This window comes from Peromyscus eremicus, chromosome 10 (genome assembly GCF_949786415.1).
Source record: "Peromyscus eremicus chromosome 10, PerEre_H2_v1, whole genome shotgun sequence".
Classification (NCBI taxonomy): domain Eukaryota; kingdom Metazoa; phylum Chordata; class Mammalia; order Rodentia; family Cricetidae; genus Peromyscus; species Peromyscus eremicus.
Window position 1 is genome coordinate 26,145,900 of NC_081426.1, and position 16,094 is coordinate 26,161,993.

Consider the following 16,094-nt stretch of genomic DNA (forward strand, 5'->3'; position numbering starts at 1 on the left):
GGATTGCTCCTGCTGAAAGTCCCAGAGCAACAGTTGCCTCCTCCCTCCTTGACTGCCTCACACCAAACCCCCGGGCAGTCCCTTTGTGAAAATGGGGCACAGGGAGGTTGGGTGTGGTGGTTGGTTTAAATGTCAATTTGCCATAAATCGGAATCACCTACAGGAAGCCACACCTGGAGAATTATCTTGGTTGCCTATAATGGATGTGGGAAGACCTACCCAAGTGTGGACCACATCTGGAAGCAGCTCAGGCAAGGGGCACGTGGCGCCTGGTGGGAAGCCCTTCACCTGTGCTCCCGGCCTTCCCACTTGCCTCTGTGTGGACTAACCTGTTGTTGCTACTTCCTCCGCTGACATCAGAACCAGCGTTTCCAGGCTCTCTGCCGACTCTCCAGGCTTTGGGGGCCAGGTTGGGGCTGTTGAGGTCCCAGCTTCATGGACTGTGGCCTCTCCAGTGAGAGACAGACGCTGTGGCACCGTTCCCACTGCTGAGCGTCCGGCCTCAAGGGCCGAGACTCAGTCTTGCAGATATAAGACAACTATTTACCATATGCTAAGTTAAAGTCTTTTATTTTCACCCTACCAGTTCCATGCTTCCTGAGAACCAGACTAATACAGGGGGAAGAAGGTCTACAGCCTCTACAGCGCTTCAGATGCATGGTACAGCATCAAGCCATCCAACAGGGCAGTGTGCTGCTGTTTGCCTCATAAATGGTCTGAAAAGTTCTAGATTAGACTAACTGGTTAGTGCTTGTCAACATGACATAAACTAATCACCTGGGAAAGGGTCCCTCCACTGAGGTGAGCATATCTGTGGGGCTTCTGGACTAACAGAAGGATGTGAGAGGGTGTATCCCGCTCTGGGTTGGTGGTCCTGGATTGTGTAAGAAATTGGGGTGAGCCAACCCATGGGGAGGAAACAAGCCAGTAAACAGCATTCCTCCTTGGTTCTGCTTCAATTCCTGCCTTGAGTTCCTGTCCTGATGTCTCTTCATGACAGACTGTGTGACCTGTAAGTCAAATAAACCCCTTCCTCCCCAAGCTGCTTTTGGTGAGTGTTATACTACAAAAGGCAAGCTGGAACACTGGTCTTGGCTGGGCATGGTGGCACACACCTGTGATCCCAGCATTCCTAAAGTACAGGCAAGGATCTGAGGAGCTCAAGGCTACACAGCCTGGGTTACATGTATTAAGTCAAACCAACAACCCCTTCTTGAGTTGGATCCTGACACCCAGGGGTTCTGAGCAGCCCTGAATTTCAGGGCCTCCTGGAGTCAACTCACTTGTCCTGACCTCTGTCCTCATAACTCCTGAACAGTCAGCCAGCCTGGGACACTGGATCTCATGGTCTGTAATAAAGCCTTTCGGAGAAAGCTGGACCTGCATCCATGTGTCAGGACTTGTAGGCTGCACAGTGGGAGCTCTGGAAACGGCTTCTCAGATGAGCAAAGATTAAGCCATTTCTTCTCTCACACGGAGGCTTCTGAGAACACGTATAAACAAAGGGCTGTGTGTGGACAGGATGGCCTCTATGATGACTACTACTGATCTGGGGTCCCACTGTGATCCAAGCCCTGTGTAAGTCTGACCTAGAAGACCAGAGTTGGGCCACTGTGGTGAAGGCAAGAGGCCCCTTAGCTAGTAGGTTGGCACTCACTGTGAGACACTGGAGAGCACCAGGATGCTTAAGGCTCTGGCTTGGAATGAATGAAGTGGGATTTTGGCAGCTTCAGCTCTGGGTTGGTCATCGAGGGGAAAGCTGCAGGATGCCAGGCTGCCATAGGCACTGTGCACTGGTCTCTTCGGCCTGGTCCCCACTTGCCTCTCCCATTCTCTAGACAGCAGTTGTGACCTACTACTCACAGAAGTTACCTTCACCATGCTATAACTAAGGAATTTAATCTCTAAAGACAGATTACAAGACAGTAATTGTTGTTTGTTTGTTTTTTTGAGACGGGGTCTCACTATGTAGCCCAGGCTGGCCTCAAACTCACCTCGCAATCTTCCTGCTTCAGCCATCTATGGTTACAGGCATGTACCACCAAACCTGTGGATTATGAGGTGAAAAGTTATAGCAACTCAGTTTTCTTATAAAAAGCACCATCTTGTGTGTTCCTGTAGCAACACAAGTAGTATGTTCAAGTTTAGACCTTGGTGTACTGTTAATGACAGGGCTGTACTGCTGCCCCCAATACAGGAGCTTGTTGGGTTGGCTTACAGTGGAATCATCAGATGGATCTCTTTCTCATAGATGTCTGGGATCAGTCCCATTGGAGAGTTAATCATGTGCATAGTATTCTTGCCAAACAGCCGGAACTCATAATGGATGAGCTGCTCCCAAAAGCCATTGTTGGGTCGAATGATGGGCCGGCGTGATTTGGTCCAAGTGTGGGCATCTAGAAGGGTCATCGCATGGTACTTCATGAGGTAGGCGAGGCACAGAGCAGCCGAGCGGCTCACACCAGCGGCACAGTGCAGCAGCGTGCGGCCCTGCTTCATCTCCACGGAATGGATGTGGTCGGCAATGGGGTCGAAGAAATCGCAGAGACGTGCGATGGGTGCATCGACCACAGGCACCTGCACGTACTGGATATCCTCATAGAAGGTGTTTGCAACTTCTACTGAGACGTTGATGACCGTGGTGATGTGATTGCTGGACAGCAGCAGCTTGTTGTTGGCAGCTGCGCCATTGCTGATAAATAGGCTCTTGGTGATCTGCGAGAGGCCACTGAGTGAAGGCTGTGGGAACTGAACTGGGAAGGCACCCAACGGTGAAGTCATCAAGGTGACGGGTCAGCGGGTGGTGATGTGCTAAGCTTCCATCTTTCTGCTAGGCTGTGCTCACTGAACACTGCGGGAAAGAGGACCAAATTCAGAAGGGCAAGAACTCGGAAGGCTTCTGGGAAGTGGATGGCTGGCCTCTAGGGCTAGCCAAGGCAGTCCTCTGACCAGCATTGCAGAAGCATTCAGGGAACTCATGAATTGCACCGAAGTTCCGTGTCACTAACCTGAAACTGTTATTGGAGTGTTGGGGGTCTTTTCACACAGAAAGTAATGGAAATGAAACAGTCACCCATGACAGGGGTACGGGATAGACTTTAAAGGGACTTTGGCTAGTGAGTGGAAGGAAGTCAGCCATGGCCCGAGAGACCATGGACAAAGAAAGGACCTGCAGGCCTTGGCTTTACTGGGGTGGGTTCAGGTCAGGTCCTAAAGGGCTTCAGGAGAAGTAGGCTGGTACTCAGCAGGGCCTTGGTCCCTAAGGAGTCCCCACACAACTGGACACATAAATGGTGTCATCTACAGCAAAGCTAATGGAAAACTCATCATGTATTTTGCTCAGCTGTGTGTGTCAACCGAGATCAAGTGAAGGCAAAGCCTGCCGGTGCTCACCTGGAACACTAGCGACCAGAAGGCAGCAGAGGAAGGTGGAGGACTCCAGATCCGTGGGCCCTCTTTCATGGGCCCCCCCCCCTAATAAAGAGCCAGGGAAGCAAACTGCAGGGATTCCTTAGTTCTTTCCTTTGGCAATGAAACAGAGCTGTTTGCTTAAAATTAACTTTTGAGAAATTGGGATTACAGAGAAAACAAGTACATTTCCCAAGCAGGCTGGTTTCAGCTAGCATAATGGACATCTGTCTTAGTTCTCTCATAACAAAAGGTCATCCAAAGTAACATCTGGCCAATCAGGAATTTTCCCTATAGTTCTGTCCCCCTGTTCCTGCCTTCCAAGGAATGTGACTTTGAAGTGACCGATGTTTTTGTTTCTGTTCTCTTCAGTCCTTTTCAAGCCACAAAACCACAGACCTCCTCTGCTTGCCTCACTGGAATATTCTATTGTACAGAATGAAGTGTTGCACAACTTAACAGAAAATAAAGCCAAATAAGATCTTTAAACTGTTGGTCTATGGGGCAACACACCTACCTTATATAGATATGATGAAACGAGGTCATCCAAGGGCTTGTAGGAAAGTTAAAATGCAAAGCCTTGTGGGGATGACAAATAAAGGCTTGTCTTTCAGGCTGAGGGCGTTACAGAGTTGCAAAGACAGTCTTGACGCAATCACAGACAGTAGGGCTTAGTAGAGCAGACCCCAAAGGTGAGGCAAGAAGATGGGGGAGTTCTAGACTAGCCTGGACTACTGAAATTCTTTTAAAAAACAAAAACAAAAACAAACAAACAAAAAAAAAACAAAAAACCAACCAACCAAACAAACAAACAAAAAAAACCCCAAACAACTCGCCGGGTGGTAGTAGCGCACGCCTTTAATCCCAGCACTCGGGAGGCAGAGCCAGGCGGATCTCTGTGAGTTCAAGGCCAGCCTGGGCTACAGAGTGAGTTCCAGGAAAGGCGCAAATCTACACAGAGAAACCCTGTCTCGGGAAAAAAAAAAAACAACCAAAAAACAACCCACAACCAAAGAACAACCCCAGTACCATTCCCCACAAAAACGAACAGTTTAGATTGAGGAGGAAGCGAGAAACTTGGTTGCGGCTGTTTTCGCACTTGACGGCCAACGAGGCCTTTGGAATCTAGGTAATTTGTCACCCGTGGCAAGTGAGACCTGAGGGAAAACAGTTTTGTTCATCGTCAGACAGCAAGTTCTGAAGGCTGATATTTCTGGTGAGTTACACTTTCTGGAGAAAGTTGGCAAGTACAGGTGGGGCGTTGGTTAAATGCTGGGTTATAACCGTGGACCAGAGTTCACAAGTTGATGGGCGGGGGAGGCCACTTCAAGCCAAGGAATGGCTCTCTACATGGTGACAGGACTCCCACGATCTTACCTCTTTCCCTCAGCACCGCGGGAGTCTTTCAGGAAGCGACTGTAGGGCGGAGCCGCGGGCGACGGTCTCCGAGAGGGCCCGTCATGATCCTGGACCTCGGTAGCAACGGCTTCTCCTCGCGCAACAATGGGCAGTTCTGGGGCCAGGGAGAAGCCGCGGCCTGCTGTGCACCCGGACGCAGCCTCGTAGGACTCGCGCAGTTACCAGACCTCACCGAGAAGCCGGGTGGGCTGCCGCAGAGCCTACCCGCCCCGTCTCCACGGAAACGCGCTTCACGTCTCGGAGAGCCCGGAAGGACCATCATCAGACCGGCCGCCTGCAGGCCCCGCCCCTCCCACGTTTCCTAGCAACACCCTAGCCGAGCGTCACAAAGAGCGCCAAAAGATCAGGAGGTCCGCAGCCTGCAGGCTCCGCCCCCTTGCCTGTCCCCATGGCAACGCACAAGCTCCTTCCTTAGACTTCTGTGTAGTTAGTCGCTCCGCGTCCGCGCGCCCTTCCACCATGTCCTTCGACTCAGCTGCCACTCCCGAGTCGTTCTCCAACCCATTATCCTCCACACATCCCAGAAAGCCTTCGGTCAAATGGGATCTGGGCTCGAATTTCGAGTCCGTTGCCAAGGAGACCACCACCCCTGGCACGGACTTCCGGCGCGAGAGACTGGAGAGCCAGCCGGATCTTGGCCTCCGCATCCACCCTCAGATCTACTTCCTGCGGCCGCGGCCCCAAGTCCCCAAGTTGTTATTCAGGTGTGGTTCTGAAGGTGTACAGAGCGGTCGTCAGACCCCGAGCCTCTGAGGGAATCCGAGCTTTCCGATCCACATTGCCCCAACCGTGTCCCCCACCCACCCTGCCCATCCGAGTTCCTCGGATCCCAGAAAGGTCGGGATTTTTCAGACCCAGGCCAATCCGTAGGACCCTCAGAAGCCGGGACTCGGGCCTGAAGGCGCAGTCCCATTTCCAGGCCTCCGAAAGAATCCTGTCCCTGGCTTACTGTAGGCTTAACACCGTGCGGTCCGAGCGCACTTTGAGGTGACATCTGGTGAGGCTCAGGTCTCAGGCCCAAATTTACTCGACCCCCGCTTTCAAGCCTTTCCATTCTCCATGGTTCTGGAAAAGCCTTCAGTTCCCCGTTGTTGGCCCCAATCCTCACAAGCCTCAGTCCCGCCCCCCTTCCTCAACCCTTTCCCCAGCATCAGCCAAGTTCCTACAGAGGATTTATTATGGAAAAGCAATTTGGTTCAAAATGACCATTTATTACGTGAAAGAGTATTTCCAACCTTTCTCCTTTTTCATGTCTAAAGTTGATAAATTTGGTGCCATCACTGAGTAAAGAGGATCTCTAAATATTTAGGCTCTTTTCCTTGAAAATAGGATTTAGATTGTGTGTGAATTCCTGACCTTTAAACCTGTTTTTCTGTCAGCATCTGGGTATGTTGAGTCATTCTTCGCAGAAGCCAGAAAAAAAAATGGAAATAGAAAGCTTGGGATGTTGGTTTCTTTGTAATGTTTGTAAATGTAAGCACACCCGGAAGCCAGTTGTTACCTACCGATAGAAAACGAATTGGAAAACATTTTCTTTCTTTCTTTCTTTCTTTCTTTCTTTCTTTCTTTCTTTTTCTTTTTCTTTTTTTCTTTTTTTTTTTTCTTTTCTTTTTTTCTTTTTTTTTTTTTGAGACAGGGTTTCTCTGTGTAGCTTTGTGCCTTTCCTGGAACTCACTCTGTAGACCAGGCTGGCCTTGAACTCACAGAGATCTGCCTGGCTCTGCCTCCCAAGTGCTGGGATTAAAGGTGTGCGCCACTACTGCCTGTCTGGAAAACATTTTCTAATCCCTTGAAAGGTTTTATTTATTTTCACCCCCCCTTCTTATTTTTATTTTTTTTTAATTTTATTTTTTTATTTTTTATTTATTTTTTGTTTTTCGAGACAGGGTTTCTCTGTGTAGTTTTGCACCTTTCCTGGATCTCGCTCTGTAGACCAGGCTGGCCTCAAACTCACAGAGATCCGCCTAGCTCTGCCTCCCGAGTGCTGAGATTAAAGGCATGTGCCACCACCGCCCGGCTCACCCCCCCTTCTTAAACTGGGCATGGCTGCCCATGCTTGTAATCCCAGCACTCGGATCAGAAATTCAAGATCATCCTCATCTTAAGAGGAGTTCTAGGCCAGCCTGGGATACATGAGACTCTGTCTCAAAAAAAAAAAAAATCTTTTTTTGGGTCCTAATTATAAAAGTAGTGTATTTTCTGATGATCTTATTGTTCTGATGTGCTAACCAATAGAATTTATGAATATAAGTTTTCATGTTTCTTGTTCCTTCTGTTCCTGTGTGTATCGGACAAACAGGCATTTCTGTTTCAGGCAATTTGTGAAAATGTGTGTGTAGTTCTTCCTTTATTTGTTCTTGTTTGTTTGGGAATCTGTATTCAGGAAACATTTCACCAGCACATCTATCATTTCTCTGGTTTCTTTTAAAATGGTTTATCAATCATTACAAAAGTAATGTACGCTAATTAAAACATCATCAATGACAAACTGAAGACAGACTAGCAAAACAAAATGACCAGAAACAATCACTGTTAACTTTTGTTTTGTTTTGTTGTTTTTCAAGACAAAAAAAAAAGTTAACAGTGACTAGTTTTTCGAGACAGGGTTTCTCTGTGTAGCTTTGTGCCTTTCCTGGAACTCGCTCTGTAGACCAGGCTGGCCTCGAACTCACAGAGATCCGCCTGGCTCTGCCTCCTGAGTGCTGCGATTAAAGGCGTGCTGGCCACCACCGCCTGGCTCACTGTTAACATTTTGATGTGTGCATTTAAGGTCCTGTGCTGGTTAGCTTTTTTTGTCAACTTGAAACAAACTAGAGTTTCTTCATTCCAGGTTTTGTTTGTGGAGTTGCCTACAGCTGATTGGCCTGTGGGCGTGTGTGTGTGTGTGTGTGTGTGTGTGTGTGTGTGTGTGTGTGTGTGCGCGTGTGTGTGGAGGTTCCTAGTGATTAACGGGGGAGGATGCAGCCACTGTGGGCGGGGCCATCCCTAGGCAGGTGGTTCGGTTGTATAAAGTCATGAAAAGCATGCCAGTAAGCAGCCTTCCTACTTTAGTTCCTGCCTCAGTTTCACTTGACTAGCAACTGTAACCTGTAAGATGAAATAAACACTCTCCCGCCTCAGGTTGTTTTGGGTTAGTGTTCTGTCACAGCAACTAAGAGGCCAACATAATCCGTATGTGTGTATGCATGTTATATACATTTGTTTGTTTGTTTGTTTGTTTTTTGTTTTTCAAGACAGGGTTTCTCTGTGTAGCTTTGCACCTTTCCTGGAACTCGCTTTGGAGACCAGGCTGGCCTCGAACTCACAGAGATCCGCCTGGCTCTGCCTCCCGAGTGCTGGGATTAAAGGCTTGTGCCACCACCGTCCGGCCGCATGTTATATTTTTTAAAGCCATAACAGCACAAAAAAAAATGACTGTTTAGTAATCTGCTTTTTTCTCTATCTAGTTATCCCATCAAGATATTTAGACTTGATTACATGTATTTTATCTGATGTTTTAGCACAATTATCCACATGCTTTCTTGTTGAACACTTGGTTTCCAATTTTTAGAATGCATGAACATTTTTTTTAATGGGAAAAACCATTTTAAAAGCTTCACAGTGTAACTAAATTACCAGAAAATGAAAACCCATTGGCCAGCAACATCCCTTGATGTTTATTTGTTAGGACATGTGACCCAGGTTGGCTTAACACACAATGTAACTAAGAATGACCTTGAATTTCCAATCCTGCTTCTGCCCCCCAGTAGGTGAGTTTTTATTGGTGCTGGAGATCACCCAAGATTGTGTGCATATAAACACACATTCTACCAACTGAGCCTCCCCCCAGTTCCCCATTTTCATATTCCTCTGACTTCTCACCCTTGTGGGTGTCTCCAACCCACTGATGCTGTGGGGCTCAGGATGCCTATGGATGCCAACATCCAACACAACACGATGTAGCAAACTTAAAACACTAGGAGATTGGGCACGGGTGGGGTAAACTTTTTTTTTTTTTTTTTTTGGTAACTCAGTTGTGTGGTTCCTGAGTGTGAACTTTGTCAATGACACGGTTGTCTTGTAGTATCAAAAGGCGAAACACACTTAATAGAGTCTCCAGAAGTCCTGTAACACCCCAAACTTCCCTCTCTTCCCAAAATCTTTCATTAAACTTCCCTTATTAACTAACCCTGTGTCCACCCAAACTCCTCCCTTATCTCTTCTTCCCTCCCTCCCTCGCCCTTTTCTTCCTTCTCTCCTTCCTTCTTTCCTTCTGTCCCTTCTTCCCTTTTAAAGACAGTTGCCTATGTAGTCCAGGCTGGCCTCGAACTCACAGAGATCTGCCTGGCTCTGTCTCCCAAGTGCTGGGATTAAAGGTGTGCACCACCACTGCGTGTCTGGAGAACATTTTCTAATCCCTTGGCATGCACTAATACGACCAGATTTCCTTTTTCTTTCTTTCTTTTTTTCTTTCTTTTTTATCCTGTTCTGCTCTACCTCCACTTCCCAGATCCCCTTAGATCTAGGCTGTGAAGGAAGAACTCCCCACCTCAGCCTCTCTCAAATTCATCATTTGCCTCCACCTTCCAATTTATATTCATCTAAGACCTCCTCCACCTTTGCTCTTACCTTGCTGTTTCTCATTAAGATGACCACTCCCAGCCTTCTGGGTAGAGCTCAGAGGGAGTGCTTGACCTGCTTGTGTAGTCCTAGGTTCCACCCAGCACCGCCACAGAGTAACGACAACAACAACAACAACAGTTCTCCAGGACTCTTCTGATTCTATGCTGACCTCTCTTGTGGACTGCTCTGGACCTCTCTGTATCCTCCCAGGATGCTTTTCCTCCCTGTTCCGGAAGCAGCCTCTTAGCATACCTTGTCTACAGGCAAAACTTAGTGGTTTCCTCCATCCTTGGAAGGTGAGAAAACCACTTATCTTGAAATCCAAGGAGTCAGGTGGTGGTGGCACAGGCCTTTAGTTCCAGCACTTGGGAAGCAGAGGTAGGTGAATCTCTATGAGTTCCAGGCTAGTTTTGTCTACAGAGTGAGTTTCAGACCACCCAGAGCTACATAGCAAGACCCTATCTCAAAAACAAAACAAAATAAAATTAAACCCAAAGAGGTATCTTCCACTATCCCAGCATCTGTCAAATCAGGCCTTGGCCAGTTGTCTCTAACCTGTTCCATCTTCCCCTGCCCACTCTAGCATAATGAATTCCAATGATGCAAATGTGAGGAAAATTTTACCCAAGAGCAATTTATCTCGGGTGATTATTCGGGACAACCTCAATGCACAGCGCATCTACGAGATGGAGGTAGGGTACCCACCAGCTTCTGTGCTGGAGCCTGTTAGTGGTCTGACCATTCTACATTCATGCCTCCTTCCTTCCTAAGAAAGCTGCCTATGGAGCCCAGGGTGGAAGTGGGACTCTCAGCTCCTAGAGCGAATGGGAGGCCATGAGAGTATTTTAAGGCATGCCCCATCTTTATGGACGAGACAGATGACACTAGGGGTTTGTGTCTTGCCCAGGGTCATGAGCTTGCTCATCATGAGCTGAAGAGAGAGAAAGACCTCACCTCTTGGCTCATGGCTTGTTTCCTCAAAACACAGCATGTCCCATGCAGAACCTCAGGCTTTACATCTTGAGTTGGCATCAACACTATCTGGCAGTTTTTTCTTTTGCAAAGTTATCCCATTTCCAGATGAGAAGTAAGACTAGCAGCAACAACAGCAAACCCACAGCACGACAAAGACCGAGTAGGCCCCATGCACGTCCCCTGGGCTAGACTTCCCATGCTCTGGGCTCCGGGAGATAGGCTGGACTCAGGGATAGGTCAGTTCTGTATGATCTTGAGTGAGTCACACTTTTTTCATTTTTAAAGCAGCAGTTGAAATTCTTTCAGTTACAGGTTCTGTAAAGTAAATTTGAATGGTTTCAGCAGAATGGGGAACTTGAGTTCACATAAGCAGGGATGGATAGGACAGGACGACATATGCTTCCCAGCTTCCCTGGCAGCTCTTGCTGTCTGCCTTTTGAAGTCTGTGTTTTTTTGGGGGTGTATCCCTTTCTACCTGACTTAGAAATACTTGCACATGTATCTCACATCCTGGTCACGCTGTAGTTTGGGGGATCACCTGCGTTGGGCATGTATCTCATATTCTGATTGTGTTGTAGTAGGGGGATCCCCTGCATTTGACATGTGTCTCACATCCCGATTGTGCTGTAGTTAGGGGGATCCCCTGCATTTGACATGTGTCTCACATCCTGATTGTGCTGTAGTTAGGGGGATCCCCTGCATTGGCTCCCCACATCCCATCCTGCAGCAGTTCATTGTAACGCACAACTGAATAAGGGGGGTGGATTTGTCCTCCCAGCCTTACAGTCTTGTTGAGACAGGACAGGAGTTAGGGAATGGATGAAATTAGAATTCCCTGTAATATAAGAGCTGTCACAGGAAAGTAGACATATATTAGATAGACATATATGGATAAGGTTACAGATAATATGTAGACAGCATAGTGATTTGTAAGGACGGGGGGGATAGGATTTATGGAAGGAGAAAGAAACAAGATGGGCCTCTTTGGCTCCTGCAAACTCCATTTTTTATTCCCTTACAATTTTCCTTTATTTATTATTTATTCTGTGGTGCTGGGAATTGGACCTAGGGCTTCGCACACGGTAGGCGGGTTCTCTATTGAGCTGCCTTCCTCGCCTTGCGAATACCCGTTTCCTTATTCCGGTTGAAATCAGGCTGTGCAGCTGCAGACCATCAGAGGGCGCCATAGTACTCTATCCAGCTCAATGCCCACTTTACAAATAGGGGAACCGAGGTCCGATGTCTCTTGTTACCCAGTGACTTGTTTATCCTAAATTCATCTCTGTTTTTTGTAAGATGAAAGCTTCTGACAAGAGCAAAAGAAGAATGACCCACTTGTACGACCACCTGAAAAAAAAGTTCATGACGGACCAGCTGAGAAAGATGCTGCGCTGGAGGCGGGACTCTCTGAGCACCCAGCAGTACTTGGATAGGCAACGGGCCTACAGAGCCTCGACTTAGATGGCAAGCCAGCCACCGTAGCATTGGCAGAATGATCTGCCCCAGGAACCCGAAAGCACCCTGGTGAGAGCCGAGGAGCCCCGAACATGCTGGTCTCCACCAGGGTGGCGCAATAAAGGGAAAGCCGCGGATAGGAAAAGAGCACCACATGTCCTCGGTTCCAATCTGCCTTGCTCCTCCGTCCCCTCTATTCCGGTGAAAGGTCGGTATAGCCCCCGATGCTTGGTGGAAGGGGGAGCGTCAAGCAGGTCTCCCTGGTTTGTGCAAACATGGAAACTTCTGTGCCCACATTTCTCTTTCTTTCTCTTTTCCTACTTCTCTCTCTCCCTCCACCATCCCCACTTTCTCCATCTCTCCTTCATGTCTACCCTTCCTTCCTTCCTCCCTTCCTTCCTTCCTTCCTCCCTCCCTCCCTCCTTCCTTCACTCCCTCCTTCACTCCCTCCTTCACTCCCTCCCTCCCTCCTTTCCTTCCTCTCTTCCTTCCTTATTTTGGTCTGGAGACAACTCAGGACTTTGCATGTTCTCAGCACATGCTCTCCCCAGATCCAGGGTAACACATCTGCCAGCTGTGCTGGGGCTGTTGACATCTTAGATGGAAAGGACTGAGTAATGCCACTGTGTGACATTCCAGTGGTAAGGAGGTCAGGGCGAGGCACCATACAGTGCCACCTACCAGCTGGTATGACCTTGGAACCTCCCTGGGCCCCTGTTTCCTCATCTGAAAGAGTCGGGCAGTAGGAAGACAACCTGCCTCCAGGAGCTCATCCTTTCCAACTGCGGTCATAATGGCAGTGCCCATCCGCTCCCAGCCCTCCTGGTGCTTTTGCAAAGCCCTTTCAGCCCTCCTGCCTCCTGTCTGCCCCTCCCCAGAGCCTCCTTAACTCACATGCTTGCTTTTCTCACCGACTTTAGGTTCTAGTCGCTTCATTCTGCCTGTAGTATAGCAGCTTGGGTCTTGGTCCTTAGCCCGGATTAGATTGTATACCTTGAGGGCAGGAAGTCAGAGCCCACTCAGTCTTGATATGGGTCTCTTTTGGATGCTTCTCCAACCAGCCCTGAGGATAGGCCCCTCCTGTACCCAGTCCCCACACCTGTATCTGTGCCAAGTGTTTGACTGCCTTTGACTTGCTTACACACTTTTCTTCCTGATCAGGCTATGACATTGACATCTCTAATCACAATATCTAGGAAATTTTGTCCTAGAGAATTTCATACAGTATCTCTTGATCCTATCCATCCTCACTGCTTTCATGTCTCTTTTTTAAGGAAAAACTCTCCAATCGGATGTCCTTGTCTTCTGACTTTGGTTCCCTTCCATGATGTCCCCCAAGCCTTGAGGATGGGGTACTGTTATAATTGTATTACTTGGGGTCAGATACCTCATGGCCAGTTGATGTCTGCATTTTGACCAGTTGTGACTTTTTATTTTATGTGTTTTGCCTACATTTATGTCTGTGTACTATGTGCATGCCTGGTGCCTGCGGAGGCCAGAGGCAGTGTTGGATCCTCTGAGGGTTGGGATTTCAGAGGGTTGGGATCGCCATGTGGGTGCTGGGAATCAAATTCAGCTCCTCTGTAAGAACATCCAGTGCTCTTAACAGCCAAGCTATTTCAGCCCCTATGATGATAATGGTGATGATGGTGATGACGATGATGACGAAGAAGATGATGATGAGGAAGATGATGGTGGGTTTCTGAGACAGGGTCTAATGTAGACCTTTCTGGCCTTGAGCTCGCTATGTAGCTGAGGATGGCCTGAACTCCTGATCCCCCTGCCTCTATCTCCTGGGTCCTGGGATTATAGATGTGTGCTAACACACTCAGTCCTTCCTCACAATCCCCTTCCTACTACACTCAAGAGAAAGCATGCTCTATTTGTGTCATTTATTCTGCCTTATAGAATGACATCCAATTACACTTGGGTTTCGTTTTTTTTTGTTTTTTTTTGTTTTTTTTTTGTTTTTTTTTTTTTTTTTGGTTTTTCGAGACAGGGTTTCTTTGTGTAGCTTTGCACCTTTCCTGGAACTCACTTTGTAGACCAGGCTGGCCTCGAACTCACAGGGATCCACCTGCCTCTGCCTCCCAAGTGCTGGGATTAAAGGCATGTGCCACCACCACCGGGCTCTATTTGTTTTTCTGCAGATATAATATCATTTTTATTCACAGCTGAATAAAATTCTTTTTTCTATATGTATTTTTAAATCCCATGCATCTGTTAATGGACATCTAGCATGGTTTCATTTCCTGGCAATTGTAAATACTGCATTAACAAACGTGTATGTATAGAACTTCTGTGTTATGCTGACTTACTGTTTCTTGGGTGGGTACTCAAGAAGTAGGTTCTTCTAAGCCAGTGAAGGAGAGCCTCAGCAACAACGTAGATGAACTTGCTCGTGAGAGTGAGGGCAAGCAGGCAAACAGCACAAGCTTCCTCCTTCCATGTTCTTTTATGTGGGCTGCCACCAGAAGGTGTGGCCCAGATTTAGGGTGGGTCACATGATCCCGTCATGAAAAATCCCTCACAGGTGTGCCCAGATGCTTGGATTTTAGTTGATTCCAAAGATATTCAGGTTGATAGTCAAGATTATCTATCGTGTGTGTGTGTGTGTGTGTGTGTGTGTGTGTGTGTGTGTGTGTGTGTAGAGATATAGGGGACAGAGAACAATTTTGTGAATTTGGTTCTTTCCTGTCACCTTTACATGGATTCTAGAAATGGAACTCAGTTGTCTAGCCTGAGCCATCTCACTGGGCTACCTTTCCCAGCTTCTAAAATGTACATTTTCAAAATAGTCCCTAATAATCCGTTGGATTTCATTGAAGTCTATTTTAACATCCACTTCTATATCTCAAATGTATTCATTTGAGCCTTCTCTTCTTTGGTTAAGTTAGCTAGAGGTTTGTCAATATTGCTTTTAAAAGTCTTTAAAATTTTATTTATTCATTCTGTGTGTGTGTGTGTGTGTGTGTGTGTGTGTGTGTGTGTGTGTGCAAGTGCCCAGGTGGAGGTCAGTGGACAACTTTCAGGAGTTGGTTTTCTCCTTCTAACATGTGGGTTTTGGGGATTGAACTCAAATTCGTCAGGTGTGTGCCTTTATCCACTGAGGTATATTGCCAGCCCTGTCTTTTTACTTGATGGCCCTGGAATCATACTCCTCTTAGGCTCCTAGTGTTGGGATTACAGGTGTGAATCACTGTTGTGTGAGCCTTCCTGAGGAGGCACAACTTAACATTTGTCTACCCACCCCAGATAGGGAACCCATGACAGACCAAAGAACTGATCACACTAGAATCCAACTTGGTGAACTGGTGAATGTATTGTATGATAATGAGTCCATTTATTATACTTACAGAGTATGGTCGAGGGGTTACTTGTGGGAGCAAGGACTCACAAACAGGACCCAATGTGGGTGAAGACTTCGGGGTGCTGCAGCGCTGGAGAGCAGCTTGACATCTCTGAGAGTCTCTCCCAGACAGCTTTGTGGGTCAGACTCATCCCCTCAGCCACTCCAGCACAGTTGACTCTTTCCATAACCTTGGGATGGGGCTCTCTTGAATCTTATAAGTTCAGCTTTCCCAAGCATCTGAAGTTAGCTTCTATCAGAGTCTCAGGAGCCTTCCCATTCCCTTTTCCACATCTTTTGGATAGCATATCCAGTAGAATCTGTTAAGTCCATTTGATCTATGGTATAGTCTAGCTCTGCAGTGTCTTTGTTGATTTCAGTTGGAAAGACCTATCTAATGATGAGAGTGGTATATTGAAATCACCCATTGTTATTGTATCAGGACCTATCTGACCTTTTATGCCCTTTAGTATTTGTTTTATAAAATTAAGAGCTGCAAATTTGGTGCTTACACATGATGTGTATCCTTACAATTGTTACATAATTACCATTGCCATCTACCCCCTTCTTTGAAACAGCCTATCCTACCACAACCCCATACATAGCTTAACTTCCGTATAATATTATAGGACCTGCCTTCGTATTACACTTCCGGGGGGCCCAGAAGAGACACTACCAGTGGTGTGGGAATGAATCTAGATGCCTGGAGCTCTTTCGTCCAACTTGTTTATTAGTCCGCCACTATCATTCTGCCAGCGTAATTCTTCCTGCTTCTATCGGAACTGGCCTACATCTTTTCCAAGACAGCCACACCTTCATACTTACAATACAACATAAGAATTGCAAGGCCTCCACCAGAAGCTTCCTGGCAACTTCATTTGCAACC

General features: G+C 47.3%; 2 protein-coding genes across 3 annotated transcripts; one reads left to right on the forward strand and one right to left on the reverse strand.

The window, feature by feature from the left end:
• Nucleotides 1-554: 554 nt before the first annotated feature.
• Nucleotides 555-5,076, reverse strand: Dusp18 (dual specificity phosphatase 18). Of its 2 annotated transcripts, XM_059275606.1 has the most exons (3): nucleotides 4,786-5,076; nucleotides 2,219-2,851; nucleotides 555-2,047 (listed from the first exon to the last, which is right to left on the reverse strand). In XM_059275606.1, the coding sequence occupies exons 2-3, from the start codon at nucleotides 2,779-2,781 to the stop codon at nucleotides 2,026-2,028; spliced, it is 585 nt and encodes a 194-aa protein (XP_059131589.1). In that variant the 5' UTR covers nucleotides 2,782-2,851; nucleotides 4,786-5,076; the 3' UTR covers nucleotides 555-2,025. The 2 variants fall into 2 exon arrangements, with proteins under 2 accessions (XP_059131589.1, XP_059131590.1); XM_059275607.1 differs by having other exon boundaries at nucleotides 555-2,851; nucleotides 4,786-5,074.
• C10H5orf52 (chromosome 10 C5orf52 homolog) lies at nucleotides 4,985-12,009 on the forward strand. Its single transcript, XM_059275608.1, has 3 exons — nucleotides 4,985-5,531; nucleotides 10,013-10,121; nucleotides 11,701-12,009. Exons 1-3 carry the CDS (start codon nucleotides 5,287-5,289, stop codon nucleotides 11,863-11,865), a joined length of 519 nt encoding a protein of 172 aa, XP_059131591.1. The 5' UTR covers nucleotides 4,985-5,286; the 3' UTR covers nucleotides 11,866-12,009.
• The last annotated feature ends 4,085 nt before the right edge of the window (nucleotides 12,010-16,094 follow it).

What these genes read in the sequence shown, in the direction of transcription:
- Dusp18 (XM_059275606.1), bottom strand. Translation starts at nt 2,781, where the DNA reads ATGACTTCACCGTTGGGTGCCTTCCCAGTTCAGTTCCCACAGCCTTCA. An exon ending in ATCCATCTGATGATTCCACT is followed by an intron (nt 2,048 to 2,218) that starts GTAAGCCAACCC and finishes CATAATCCACAG; the next exon opens with GTTTGGTGGTACATGCCTGT.
- C10H5orf52 (XM_059275608.1), top strand. Translation starts at nt 5,287, where the DNA reads ATGTCCTTCGACTCAGCTGCCACTCCCGAGTCGTTCTCCAACCCATTA. An exon ending in GTCCCCAAGTTGTTATTCAG is followed by an intron (nt 5,532 to 10,012) that starts GTGTGGTTCTGA and finishes TGCCCACTCTAG; the next exon opens with CATAATGAATTCCAATGATG. An exon ending in AGCGCATCTACGAGATGGAG is followed by an intron (nt 10,122 to 11,700) that starts GTAGGGTACCCA and finishes GTTTTTTGTAAG; the next exon opens with ATGAAAGCTTCTGACAAGAG.